Here is a 14893-nt window from a genome sequence, read left to right on the forward strand (position 1 = left end):
GCGCCTGCATTTACGACTATACTATTCTTGCAGCACCTTGAAGCAACTATATTGCCAGACAAACGCCGTACAGAGCTAAAATAGACTGCCAACTTACTTCATAGCACAAAGTGTAAACTGATGATATAATAATTCATCAGTAAAGGAATTACTGTAAGAAGTAACATAAAAAAATTAAATGAGCTTCAAAACGTTTTACGAATTTTGTTTGGTAATTATTAAAGTTTCAATAGTGACAATATTTCAGTCCGTAAATACCCCAAAAACAGTCTCAAATTCTCAGGCACACAGAGGAACTTGTAAAAAGTATGATTTAGTCACGACATAACTACACCAACCATGCCGTTCAATGTGAGAGTTGTGAGACGTTTGCTGTGTAAATACAACCAAATAAATGACAGAGATATTTATTTGGCATCATTGACTTAGCTTTTGGCTCGTATAACTTTTATAATTGTAAGACAAGTGACAAAGTTTATTTAGCCTCAGAAACAACACTATTATCGTGAGGTATTTAAATATAAATCATTGAAATATGATATAACAACACCTTCGCTGCCTGTTTCTCTGCGAAGGATAATAATTGCAAATAGTGTATAATCCCCCATTTTAGGTGAATGAAATTTTATTATTAAGAATTAAGCTATTTTAAATTAGGCCTAGTTAACTTTATATTTTTGATACATTAATTTAATGAAAATAGAAAAATTTAACTAACAAAACAAACGTATACTCAACGTAGCTATGATAGGAAGAGTTAATTCAATTTTAATGTTGAGTTTAGCTCCAGTTTACCTTCCTTTTTATTGCAGCGTCTGGTATCTTATGCTGTCTCAGACTTGACTCCTGGAATCTGGAGTCATGTTCGCCTGAAGAGATCAAAGAAAGTAGGTGACGAAGAAGCTCAAAACGAACCTTTACATCGCTTCGACATAAGAGACATCTATGAATAGGTGAAGTGGCAGTCTCATTGTCTCATCAGGTGCACATTTGAGCACACTACGATGTTCTGACACGATCTCTATGCAGGGTGGAGCAACCGAGTTCTCTGAGAAGTCAGAGACAGCGTCAGATACCATACGCTGCAATAAAAAGGAAGGTGAACTGGAGCTAAACTCAACATTCAAATTTAATTAATTAACCCTTCCTACTATATCTACGTTATGTGTAGAAAACTAGGTTGCTCCACCGTGCTTAAAGACCGTGTCTATCACATCGTAGTGCACTGAATTGTATACCTGACAAGACAATGGGACTACTATTTGACCTATTCAGGTCTCTGATGTTGAAACGATGTAAAGGTTTGTTTTGAGCTACTTCGTCGCCGACTTTTTTATCTCTTCAGACGAACATGACTCTAGATTTCAGGAGTCAAGTCTGAGACAGCTTCAGATACTAGACGCTTCAGTAAAAAGGAAGGTGAATTGGAACAAAACTCAACATTCAAACTTATACCGTTATAAAAGTACTATTATGAAATGTTATTAAAGGTTTCCTATATGTATGACAATGAGCCCACACGCCCACACGTACCTGACGACTGTGCGGAGCAGTGTGGACCTGGCCTCGTTGTGGAAGGTGATGATGACGCTCGTGGCTGGAAGGTCTTCTCGGTACGTCTTCTTCCGGCACCTGTGACACGGACATCTACAGTTAGGTCGAACATATCAACGGTATTACAACAGAAGCAGGCAGGCAGGATCTGTCCATTAGTGCAGTCCGATGTCGCAGCCTAAACTTTGTGCTCAAATTGATCAATATTCAAAACAATTGGAAAGTTTCATTTCAGAACATTTCAAATAAGACATTCCCAGTTCATAAGAGAGTCAAACAGTAAATGCGACATTTGAAAAAGGAGAGACAAAAAAGTTCAAGAGGAAAACAAGTTCCAAATTGACAGCCTCGTGAGAAACATAATTTCACAAAATGTGAACTCACACATGTGACGTTCTCACAGTGCACCGACTGCAAATTCACATATTGTATGTACAGCTTAATATTTCCATTCATTGTGCCTGTGAATTCACGAACTGACATTGCCATTGTACTTAACAGAGAATTCGCATCCCTGATATTTTCACTGCATTGAACAAGTACTGTGAATTCATATATCTGACGTTCTCATTGTACTACGAAAATAGATTCATACATCTGATATTCTCTCTGTACTGCGAAAATAAAATCATATATTTGATATTTTCTCTGTAGTGTGGCTGTGGATTGACATAACTGACATTTTACTGTCCTGTGTCTGGAAACTCACGCATCTGTTTTTTTCTGTATTGTTAACGTTAATTCCGATGTATGACTTCCCACTGTACTGTGAGTGTGAATTCACATATGTGATGTTCTCATTGTACTAGGAAAATAAATTAATACATCTGATATTCTCTCTGTACTGGGAAAGAAATTCATATATCTGATATTCTCGCTGAACTGCGGGAAGAAATTCATATATCTGATATTCTCTCTGTACTGGGGAAAGAAATTCATATATCTGATATTCTCTCTGCACTGTGACTGTGGATTGACATAACTGACATTTTACTGTCCTGTGTCTGGAAACTCACGCATCTGTTTTTTTCTGTATTGTTAAGGTTAATTCCGATGTATGACTTCCCACCGTACTGTGACTGTGAATTCACGTATGTGATGTTCTCATTGTATTAGGAAAATAAATTCATACATCTGATATTCTCTCTGTACTGCGGAAAGAAATTCATATATCTGATATTCTCGCTGAACTGCGGGAAGAAATTCATATATCTGATTTTCTCTCTGAACTGGGAAAAGAAATTCATATTTCTGATTTTCTCGCTGTACTGCGGAAAGAAATTCATATATCTGATATTCTCTCTGTACTGAGGAAAGAAATTCATATATCTGATATTCTCGCTGTACTGGGAAAATAAACTCATATATCTGATATTGTCTCTGTACTGCGAGGATTGACATAACTGTCATTGTACTGTCCTGTGTCTGAAAACTCAAGCATCTGTTTTTTCCTGTATTGTGAACGTGAATTCACATATATGACTTCCCACTGTACTGTGACTGAGAATTCACGTATCTGACATTCTTAGTCTACTCTAATTGTGAATTCAGACAAATCACACAAGCCACGTAAGTAGGCCCTATTTGTATAATGCTAAACACATGAGTGACAAATACATTTTTCAGTTGTATTAGTTTTTTTAAACGAAGTTAGATATTTTTAAGTGTAACAGATTCAAGTGGAGAATCACCTAGTAATTTCCAAATATTTGAGTCAGTTTTGGAGGACAATTAGGAAAGCTGCTGTAAGAAATTGAATTACATATTTGTATAAATAACAAAAAATATCAAACTCATAATTACCGTAGGATTTTGCCAGAAATCGCTGTAAACGCGAATGGATTTACTAAAAAAAAAAAAATCAATTTTGAAATGAATTTGTACAAATTTAGAAGGAATTCTTCTAAAGTATACATGCCTGAAACCTGAAATATACATGCAAGCGCGGAAAATTCACAAACGCGTAGTGTTTCGACTCGCCTGACATAAAATCTATACACTTCACTTGAGCTCTCAATCTCCGCAGACTTTCGGAAAATCAGAGGGAGTCTGGCTCTGAAAATCTTCTTATCTTTCTTGTAAGCTGCTTAACAATGTGCAGTCCGACAAACACGTGAAAGTATGATCACCAAAAACATTCAACAGTGATTTCAGTTTATGTTTATTATTCTAATTTATTAAGTGAAGGTGATTTTTACGAGGGTATAATTAATTACATTGCAGACGCACCGTAAATATGACTTTGACATCAGTAAATTAAAGATCGTTCGTGTTACGTCATTACCATGATTACTAAGGCACCAGAATTAGCAGTTAAAATATTTGGCAGATACCTACATTGCTTAACCGAGTAAGAAATATTCTGAGGCATAAATTAGTTACTAGGTATTTTTTTACAAGTTAAACTTTTTTCTATATCTCTAATGGTTCAGGAGCTACGTGGACTGGAAGTTTTAGGATTTTTTCGGACTGATGATGAAAACTTCCAGTCCACGTAGCTCTTGAACCATTAGAGATATAGAAAAACTCTAAAAAGCAAAAATGCCCTATTTTGTCGAGTAGAATCTAAAAACAACATAAAATACAAGGTGTTCCATAAAAGATTTTAAAGTTGGCCGCCATATTGGAAAAAATGATGAAAACTTCCAGTCCACGTAGTTCCTGAAACATTAGAGATATTGAAAAACTCTCAAAAGCAAAAATGTCTTATTTTGTAGAGTAGAATCTAAAAACAACATAAAATACAGGGTGTTCCATAAAAGATTTTAAAGTTGGCTGCCATATTGGAAAATGGCGGCCTTCTTCATAAAATTTGAAAGTGTATTCCTGAGTGAAACTTAAAATTGAGCAAGTTCCAAATTTAAAGTGTGGTGCTAAGTCGTGTAATTAAAAAGTTAGCTATTGGATCACTTTAAAAAACTCACCCGGTATATATGAAAAAGAAGATTAAGCATAAAAAATTGTAATAGCCACAATGGCGAATTTCTTAAATGGGGAACCAAAGATTAAAACAAAAACATGTACACACATGAATAAGATTTTGAATTGCTCTCATCTATGTTAAACTGTCAATACTTTGAGTTAAACTTTTTAGAAACATGCGTAAAATTTACATCTCGTGTTAGCATTTGAAATATATCATTATCATTAACAACCCTATTTGACCAGTTTCTGTTGGCAACCCTATCTTGTCAGCTTCTAGACGAAATAAACTGGCTTCATCATAACTCATTGGAGGAGAGGTATTTATTAAATTACACTAGCAAGACAAACCTCACTGGCTGGAAATTTAGCTTCACCTTCTGTAAGAAACATACATACATACACTATATATATATATATATATATATATATATATATATATATATATATATATATATATAAAATACTAAGTTTAGCTTATTTACAAGCTATAAAACACAGAATTTAATGAAATGCATACATTTGTATGTTAATATAGTGTAGTAGTTGTTGCATTTAGATACTCTCCGGATGACTTATACGAACATCCGGGACTTGAGTTGTGATCTTGGGAACATTTGCTTGGAAGATGATTGTACGGTTGGAATGTTGTTATACATTACTGTTGTTACGCCACTCCGCATAGTTTAGTGTAATGGATACTATAGTCTGTTCCGTTAGAATTGAGATTAGATTGTTGGTAGATAAGAACAATTACACATCGTTAACGTAATAAAAAGATCTTGGTTGTAAATTCAGAAATGGCTAAGAATTATGTTCACAAAAATGATTGTGCATACCTGACCGATGTTTAAATGAAACATTACACGTATATATTGTTTTAACGCGGTAATGGTTACTCGAATATGTCATGATTTTGATATACCTAATGTATTTTATAAATAAGTAATTTTCATTATTAAGAATGAGTGCGCTGGTTTGAACAGAACAATTTTATTGATTACATTTTATGCACGATAAGTGTATTTTTTTACTTACTATGATTTGGTGATTATAGAAAATATGAGGGGATATCACGTGCCTGAAAAAAATAATTTTGATGTATAAAATAATTGTTTCTTCTTTTCCCGACAACTCAAGAGACATAAAGGAAACAGAATTTTCCGGACATTTACCATTGTTCAGTGATACAAAATATCAGTAACACTACGTTTCGAGATCTGAAATCTAATCTCTTCTTCTGATCGCTTCTCTGACTTAGGCGTGTCACAACGCTCTGTTATGATTTATTTATTTTAACCTAGTTTGTAATTATGTGTTAGGTTAGTTATTTACCTGAAGAAGAGATCAGATTGCAGAACTCGAAACGTAGTGTTACAGATTTTTTGTATCACTGAACGATGGCAAATGTACGGAAAAATCCTGTTTCGTTCACAATCCTTCCATTATCAAAAATAAACATCAAATCAAGAAACATGTGACGAGCCATTTATCCACATACCAGGCTGGAATAAAAATAGTTACATGTCAACAGAGGTGTCTGTTGCGTAAAATAAATGAGGACTAAACTTGTTCATGTTTTTACAATTTTACGTATTCGAGATGAACTGTTGACCCGAATGCACATGACGTCACTGCGGCAGCCCAGCCCAGTAATACCCAGCATGAAGGACAGCTGTGCCTTAAATCCCGCCATTTGTCACACAGCCCCTGCTTCGTCGGCTGCTGTGATTTCTACTGTCACATCCCGTTTGTAGGAGAGCAAATATCCATGTGTGAGATCACATTGTGGTCGTATTAAACAACATTTTAATGTTAAAATAACCTTTCAGTTGATATACAGAACATTGATATATTTTACTTTGTGTCATGTTCACAATGTAGAAGATAGTATAATTGTAGTCATAAAAATGTATGTACCTATTTTATTAGAAACGCCTAGTGTGTTAAAGAATTGATATACGTATCTGCCTTTGATCCTTGTTAAAGACTATTCTAGCGTATTGCTAATCGCGCCTAATAGCTAGCAAGCTCACTTAGAGGATGAGAGAGAGAGAGAGAGAGAGAGAAAATCTTTATTGACAATCTTCAAGATTGAAATGGCGTCAAACAAAACATTGTTTAAAACTGATAAAAAGATATACAGTTTTACAGTTAAAAAAATTAAAAAAAAGTTCACAGTTTAGGAGTCACGGTTGTGCCCAGTCCAGGTACTCTTCCACACTGTAGAAGGGGTTGATCAGGAGCCAATGGTGTAGCACCGCCTTCAGCTTCTCAGGGTTGGACATCTTAATATTCTCTGGCAGCTGGTTAAACAGTTTGGCGCCAATGTAAGAGGGCTTGCCTTCAAATCTTCTGCTGTGATGCGTTGGTAGGGTTGAAGTCACGGGCACGACGAGTGTAGTGTTTGGTGGAGGTCCTTCATTTCTTGGTGGACTGATTCTGCAGGCTGTTGTCACCACTTCTAGAATGTAGGCATTTATTACAGTAAGAATTTCCCACTCAACAAACGCCCGCCTGCAACTCACCCTCCACCCCAAAGTCAGCCCATCACACGCACAGCCTTTTTCTGCAGCACTAAAACCCGCTGCAAATTGTGTTGTGCTGTGGCAACCCCAGAGCACTATGCCATACTTTATGTGGCTGTCCAGAAAGAGCCGAGTAGGCAGTTTTTAACCGCCTCTGTTGTGCTGACAGCTTTAATGCGTCTCAGGGCATAAATACTACTGCTCAGCTTCCTGCAGAGGACCTCGACGTGCTCATCCCACTTAAGATTGACATCCAGTGTAATCCCTAGATGTTTTAATGGCTTGAACAGAATCGATGTTAGGGATTCCAGCAACTTCTTCTTTATTCTTGCCCATTATGAGCTGTCTGGTTTTACCTTCATTGAACACTAGATCATGTTTCCAGAACAGTATTCGACGGCAAGCTCGAGGGATATGAATGACCTCAATTCTAGCTCTTCGACATTTCTGTTGGCTGCCACCAATACCGTGTCATCGGCATACATGATCGTTTTGGCAAAGTTCTCTATGTGCGCCGGAAGGTCTAAGGTGAAAAGTATGAAGATGACCGGGCCAAGGACGGATCCCTGAGGCACGCCCCTGGTCACTGGGAGTAAAAAGATGAATCTGACAGCCGTAAGTGTTCCATTGATCTTCTGCCTCAGTTCAACGAGTTGGTCCCAACCCCGCAGGTAACTTTCAAACCAGGACAAAGCCACGTTTTTAAATCCAAGGTTTTCCAGTTTGCGCAGAATGAGATCGTGACTGAGACAATCAAAGGCTTTACTTAAGTCAAGGTAGATGCTGACATATCATCACCATCCTCAAGGTGTTCAAGGATGCTCTCCACCAACTCAACCAGAGCTGTCATCGTTGACCACTTCTTACGAAAGCCGTGTTGGTTCTCTAAGTCGATGTTGTTTTTCATCAGGTGATCTTCAATCCTGGCCAGAGCGACCTTCTCGATGATCTTGGAAAAGGTAGACACCAGGGAGATTGGTCTGAAACTCCCAAGCTCGTGCCTGTTTTCCTTTCTTGTGCAAAGGAATTACTTTGGCGGTTTTTTCAGTCTACTGGGAAAGCGACCACCGACAAGGCTAAGGTTTATTATGTGAAACAAAGGCACCATCAGTTCGTGTAGACAGGTTTTGACGATCTTAGAAGAGTACTCGTCAAGTCCTGATGAGGTCTTGCTCTTCATTGCACCGACGATCCTCCGAAGTTCACTCTCGGTCGTTGGTTCCAGCTCTGTCATTGGGAAAGCAATGGTGGCATGCTAGGTTCTGACAGTTTTCCTGACTTGTCCTGTTGACTGCTCTTCAAGGTTTCTTCAGCAATTGATGTGAAGTAGATATTAAATACGTCGGCGAGCTCAGCTGGAATTATCTATCCTTGTTGCCATTCTGAAGCATCACGTAATCAGTAACCATGGGATCATGGCTCCTGGACCACCTTTCACTATTTATGACCCTCCAGACTGCCTTAGATTTGCAGCTAGATTGGGAAATATAGTTGGATGTTGTCTTTTGCCTCAATGATCTCAGTTTTAGATCGTAAGTCTTCTTCAAATTATTAGCAGTCCACTTGTCTTCATTGCTTCCTGTTAGGACATAAATATCAAGGGCCCGAAGGAAAGAATCTCTCAGTTTAGCAGCTTCCTCGTCGAAAACATGTTTAATAGGGTTGAGTCGCTTTGCCCTAGACCGTTTTTAGAGGGCAGGAAGCATTAAGAGTTAACGTGATGATTGACAAAAAAGCTATTAAAAGCCTCATCAACGTCTTCGCTTGTTAGGACGGCCCTCCAATCCTGGTTCGCAAGTAGAGTCTTCAGATTTGTTAAGTTATTGGAGTTGATGGTTCGGCATACTGTTGGAACTTGTTGTTCAGCTCCTAACCATTTGTTAGCCCTAACTCACATATTTGACCACTGTGGTCTGAAAATACCTTCGTTTACGACCCGGACCTTGACGATGTCGCTGAGATTCTTGGGTGACACAGCACATGTCTATGGAGGAAGACGAGACACTGGTTATCCTGGTTGGTGGGAGGAGTAGTCTGTGGATGTTGAAGGTCGCTAGTACATCTTCAAGTTCCTTCTTTTCTGTCGATGGGTCCCAGACAATCTAAGTTAAAATCCCCCGATGATTACAATGGAAACATTTGGGGGAGGTCCAGAGCTTCAAGGTATTTTCCAGCGTTTGAAGAGCCAAGGGTTATCGATGCTTTATTCTTTCGTGGTGGCCTATAAACCCCAAGGATATAAACGAATCTGCTCTTACTTAGGCTGATGGTTACAGCAGAGACTTCCACTATCAAGGGGATGCTGTGGTGTTCAATTTCCAGTGAATTTATTTCATTTTCATTATTTACATGTTTGAAAATCGCTACTCCACCTTTGTTAATGTTTTGCCTACAGAAAGCTGATACAAGTTTATACTCCTCCAGTCGAGTGTTCTTCATAGTTTTCCTCATCCTGACCATGCTCCAGTGACAACTATTATATCAGGTGAAAACGATGCAAGTAGGTGGTTGAGTCTTTCTATCTTGTTGCTGATTCTGTCCTGTATTTTTGGTGAAAGATGATAAGATTTGATGCGTCTTTCTTTCCGAGCTCACGAAGTGCCTGCCTCGTTTGGCTCGCTGTTTTCCCACTTCTCTTTGATGGTTAGAGCCTCCCCCAAAAAAGAAGTTTTCAACATTGACTCTTCTCTGGGTATTGGTGCCGACACGTTTTCATGGAATTCCTCAACAATGTCGGAGGTAGATCTTTCCGTTACATGACTGTTTAACAATTCTGAACGTTTCTTCCCGTTTTCTTCTACAGCTTTGGATGTTTTCTGCATGCGTAAGAACTCTTCTAAGTTGTTGTTTGAAGAAATCCTCAAAGGTTTCGCCTTCTTTAAGAAGTTTAGCCGTGCAAGGAGGTATCCTCTTGACACATTTTTTTTGTTTAACAATAAAATAAGGATCATCAGGAATCTGGGGAGCGGGTGACTTGGGCGCAGTCTCAAAATCAGTTTCCATAAGCGAACTTAGCTTTATTTCCATTAAAGATAACCTTTGGTCCATCATTTGTTGCCCATTTGACAATTCGGACAAGTCCTTCAAAACGTTGTTCAGCTTTTGTACATGATAATTGCTAACTCCTTGTTCGTTCATTAGGGTTTCAGGGGTTTCGTCGCTCTTCCTTGTATTTTTTTCAAAGTTCTCGATTTTCCGTTTTAAGTGTAGTATTTCCACGTCCCTATCCTGAATGATCTTCATTTGCTCCAGGTCATATTCATCAAATACACTTTGAAGTTTGGATTTCTCATCTTTTAACTTCAATATTTGTTTTTGTCCCATCCTCGACCAGGGACGAAAGCTCGTCTATTTTAACGTGCAGGTTCACAATCTTTTCAGAAAGATGTTCTATTTCTGATTCCTTTACTGAAATTTCATTTTTACAGTGTAAAATTTCTGCTTTTAATTGACCATTTTCATCCAGCAGCGCATTTCCTATTTCCCCAGCTAGTTTTGAGGGCAAGGTCATTTTTCCACTTCATTTTCAGTCATTAATTTGGACTGGTTTCAGCTCGCTAGTTAGTTCATCAAGCGTTTTCCCTGGGGTGATTTTGTGAAGAGGTGATTTGCATGCTAAGTCGTCGTTTTTATAATTGTAAAAGCTCTTTGGTCCATTGCAAAAGGGACAAAACCAAGTTTTATAGCCTTTTGCCTGTTTATTTATCTTGGAGTAGTGGTCTGCCGTCATCCCCATGCACAATCTATGGTACCAAACACTATATTACCTATTGCAGAGTGAGGGAGGTGTTTTGTCTATTGCACAATGAGGGCGGTGCATTGCCAATTGCACAATGAGGGTGGTTGATTGCCTATTTCATAATGAGGTCGGTGCATTGCCAATTGCACAATGAGGGTGGTTGATTGCCTATTTCACAATGAGGTCGGTGCATTGCCAATTGCACAATGAGGTCAGTGTATTGCCAATTGCACAATGAGGGCGGTGCATTGCCAATTGCACAATGAGGGCGGTGTATTGCCAATTGCACAATGAGGGCGGTGCATTGCCAATTGCACAATGAGGGCGGTGCATTGCCAATTGCACAATGAGGTCAGTGTATTGCCAATTGCACAATGAGGGCGGTGCATTGCCAATTGCACAATGATGGCGGTTTATTGACAGTGCTTGAATGCTTGAAGAATAAATTGTCAACGAAGACGTCTTATTCCTAAAAGCTACCTGAAACTGCGAGGTGGGATTACGCCGAAGCCGGTATGTTTCTATGTATATATATATATATATATATATATATATATATATATATATATATATATATATTATACACGAATAGCCGTTTAAAGAGATCACGATTGAAATTGTAAAAATATTTCTTAAAAGGAAAGGCAAATTATTTTAATAATTTTCTTTTTCAACCTTCTTTAAACTACAGTATTTTGATTTAATTAACATATTCTTAACTAACGATATCAATTTTAAAAGTTAATGTAAATATGGAATTAACAAAAGTCCAAATACAAATTTAAGTTCGTTAGCGTTAGACAACAGTGGGTTAAGAACAAAGATTAAGAAAATGTAATAAATAAAGAAATAAAAATACCTTTATTCGTGAGCGTATTTCAGCAAACTGTTTTTCAAATCAACTCAGGAAAATACTAAATACTAATTAAAACTAACAAAAAGACCTAAATCACAGCTCAACATACACAAACTAGATGGTATTAACTTCCTTGATCTTTTATTTAAAATAGGGACAAGATACAATACTTGTAATATGTTCGGAGAAACTATCCGATAATGAGACATCACATGTTGCTATAATTTAATATTAGGTGATTAGTCAATTCTGTTGTCTCTATTGCAAATTGTTCCTCAAATATATATTGCTGTTAAGGTGTAACTGTTTTGAGAGTGTTAATTTTCAGGACGTAAGACATGCAAGGCTAGACGCGTCACTAAGGTTAGTGTTTGCACCAGTCGCCAGAATTCGCTGGTGTCGCGCTACATCCAGTAAATGATGGTTCCGAAGTCTGGTCATAGATGGCACTTCAATACGTGTTAGAGCATGACTTTACTTTCATATGTTTTGAGTTCTGAACAGCAAGTCAACTAATGTTATCAAATCATTATGTTTTATGTTGAATGTTTCAATTTACCAATACAATTGGTGTGGTCAAGACCAAGTGACGAGTACAGATTTCATGTGATTTTATATATATATATATATATATATATATATATATATAATTTTCAAAAGTTAAGAGTCAAACACGTCGTCAATTTGTCAGTAGATGGAATGAATTATAATTTCAGAATACGTACATCACATACAAAACACAAGTTCCGAGGTTAGAGCGCAGCGAACTACGTGCTGCGGTTTGTCAACTCATGACAAGTGGTCCTGGACGTGACATCACGTTAGTCCCTTGCCCTTTACGTGAACCGCGGTGCTCACATCGACTTTACCTCACTCTAATGCTTGCCCGCTACATTAATCCTTACATACAGACACAAGTTCTGAAGTTAGAGCGCAGCGAACTACGTACTGCGGTTTGTCAACTCATGACAAGTGGTCCTGGACGTGACATCACGTTAGTCCCTTGCCCTTTACGTGAACCGCGGTGCTCACATCGACTTTACCTCACTCTAATGCTTGCTCGCTACATTAATCCTCACACACAGAACACAAGTTCCGAGGTTAGAGCGCAGCGAACTACGTGCTGCGGTTTGTCAACTCATGACAAGTGGTCCTGGACGTGACATCACGTTAGTCCCTTGCCCTTTACGTGAACCGCGGTGCTCACATCGACTTTACCTCACTCTAATGCTTGCCCGCTACATTAATCCTTACATACAGACACAAGTTCTGAAGTTAGAGCGCAGCGAACTACGTACTGCGGTTTGTCAACTGAATGACAAGTGGTCCTGGACGTGACATCACGTCAGTCCCTTGCCCTTTACGTGACCCGCGGTGCTCACATCGACTTTACCTCACTCTAATGCTTGCTCGCTACATTAATCCTCACACACAGAACACAAGTTCTGAGGTTAGAGCGCAGCGAACTACGTGCTGCGGTTTGTCAACTCATGACAAGTGGTCCTGGACGTGACATCACGTTAGTCCCTTGCCCTTTACGTGAACCCGCGGTGCTCACATCGACTTTACCTCACTCTAATGCTTGCTCGCTACATTAATCCTCACACACAGAACACAAGTTCTGAGGTTAGAGCGCAGCGAACTACGTGCTGCGGTTTGTCAACTCATGACAAGTGGTCCTGGACGTGACATCACGTGAGTCCCTTGCCCTTTACGTGAACCGCGGTGCTCACATCGACTTTACCTCACTCTAATGCTTGCTCGCTACATTAATCCTTACATACAGACACAAGTTCTGAGGTTAGAGCGCAGCGAACTACGTGCTGCGGTTTGTCTACTGATAACAAGTGGTCCTGGACGTGACATCACGTTAGTCCCTTGCCCTTTACGTGAACCACTGTGCTCACATCGACTTTACCTCACTCTAATGCTTGCCCGCTACATTAATCCTTTGCGAAATTGAGGACAACTTTTCAAATTAAATTGTATCTCTCCGGACTCGTACGTTCCCTGCGTCTCGAGCAATTTTCTCCCCAAGATCTCTAAATGGCGACATTAGAGACCCGACGTAATTAGGAGACATTCTTGTCTTCATTTGTTGTGTCCCCTGTAATCTTTGCGCTACATTCACATGTACATACCAAACTGAAAACAAGTCCTGTGTTATTACAAATATATGAATCGGAATAGTCGGATTCAGGGCTTACGCCGATACAATTTATGTACAATAGAATAACATTAAACTGTACGTTACTAACTTTTGTTAAATTTATGTTACTTACATAATGTTACATTTCTTTCTTATTTATTCACAAAATCACCGTGTGAAAAGTTGATAGCGTAGTTTTCTAATTTTAGTACATCTATTGACACTATTTGGCTGAGCGTAAGCGTAACTGTTGCTTTCATTAGTCTATCTTTCTAGCTGCCCTTTAGACACAATGAGAACTCAACATATAAGAACAGTAAAAGAATGAACATTCTCTCAGTAATTTATAACCATGAAGTTTGAAATTTATTGGAAAAAAACAAAACACTTGATTTGACTAAAACACGTAATGTAAAATATTTCATAGCAATGTAGATATTCACCAAAATTGTTAAACTGTCATTTACTGAATGTGGCTTAAAGTAGTTATGACAACCACAAAGAATTTTGTCCTGATTAAAACAATTAACAGGATAAGTTAAATTAAATAAAGTAATCAATTTTCTCAAAATTATTTTCAATCTTATTACTTTGGATCCTTATTTCATTTTTTCTGATAATGTGCACGAACTACGGCTCATATGCATTTGATAATAGAGTTTTTTATTAGTAACAGAGAATATTAAATTATATTTCCCAAGAAAAAAATTACTCAGCAAAATATGTTTCATATAGCTTTAAGGAATGTTAAAAAATTGTTTGGATCCTAATTGAACTGTTCTGATATTGTGCACGAACTACGGCTCATATGCATTTGAGAATGGAGAATTGTTATTAGTATCAGAGAATATTAAATTATATTTCCCAAGAAAAAAATTACTCAGCAAAATATGTTTCATATAGCTTTAAGGAATGTTAAAAAAATTGTTTGGATCCTAATTGAAACTGTTCTGATATTGTGCACGAACTACGGCTCATATGCATTTGAGAATGGAGAATTGTTATTAGTATCAGAGAATATTAAATTATATTTCCCAAGAAAAAAATTACTCAGCAAAATATGTTTCATATAGCTTTAAGGAATGTTAAAAAATTGTTTGGAAAAACTGTTTGATGAATGATCTGAACGTGATATTGTGCACGAA

General features: G+C 37.9%; 1 protein-coding gene across 1 annotated transcript in view; it reads right to left on the minus strand.

The window, feature by feature from the left end:
- Positions 1–14893, minus strand: part of LOC124356552 (polypeptide N-acetylgalactosaminyltransferase 2) — a 57777-nt gene that overhangs the window by 21062 nt on the left and 21822 nt on the right. The window contains exon 4 of the mRNA XM_046807620.1: positions 1534–1632. Within this exon, the coding sequence (XP_046663576.1) occupies positions 1534–1632 (99 nt within the window). The remainder of the gene's footprint in view (positions 1–1533; positions 1633–14893) is intronic.

Source organism: Homalodisca vitripennis, chromosome 3 (assembly GCF_021130785.1).
Source record: "Homalodisca vitripennis isolate AUS2020 chromosome 3, UT_GWSS_2.1, whole genome shotgun sequence".
Taxonomy (NCBI): domain Eukaryota; kingdom Metazoa; phylum Arthropoda; class Insecta; order Hemiptera; family Cicadellidae; genus Homalodisca; species Homalodisca vitripennis.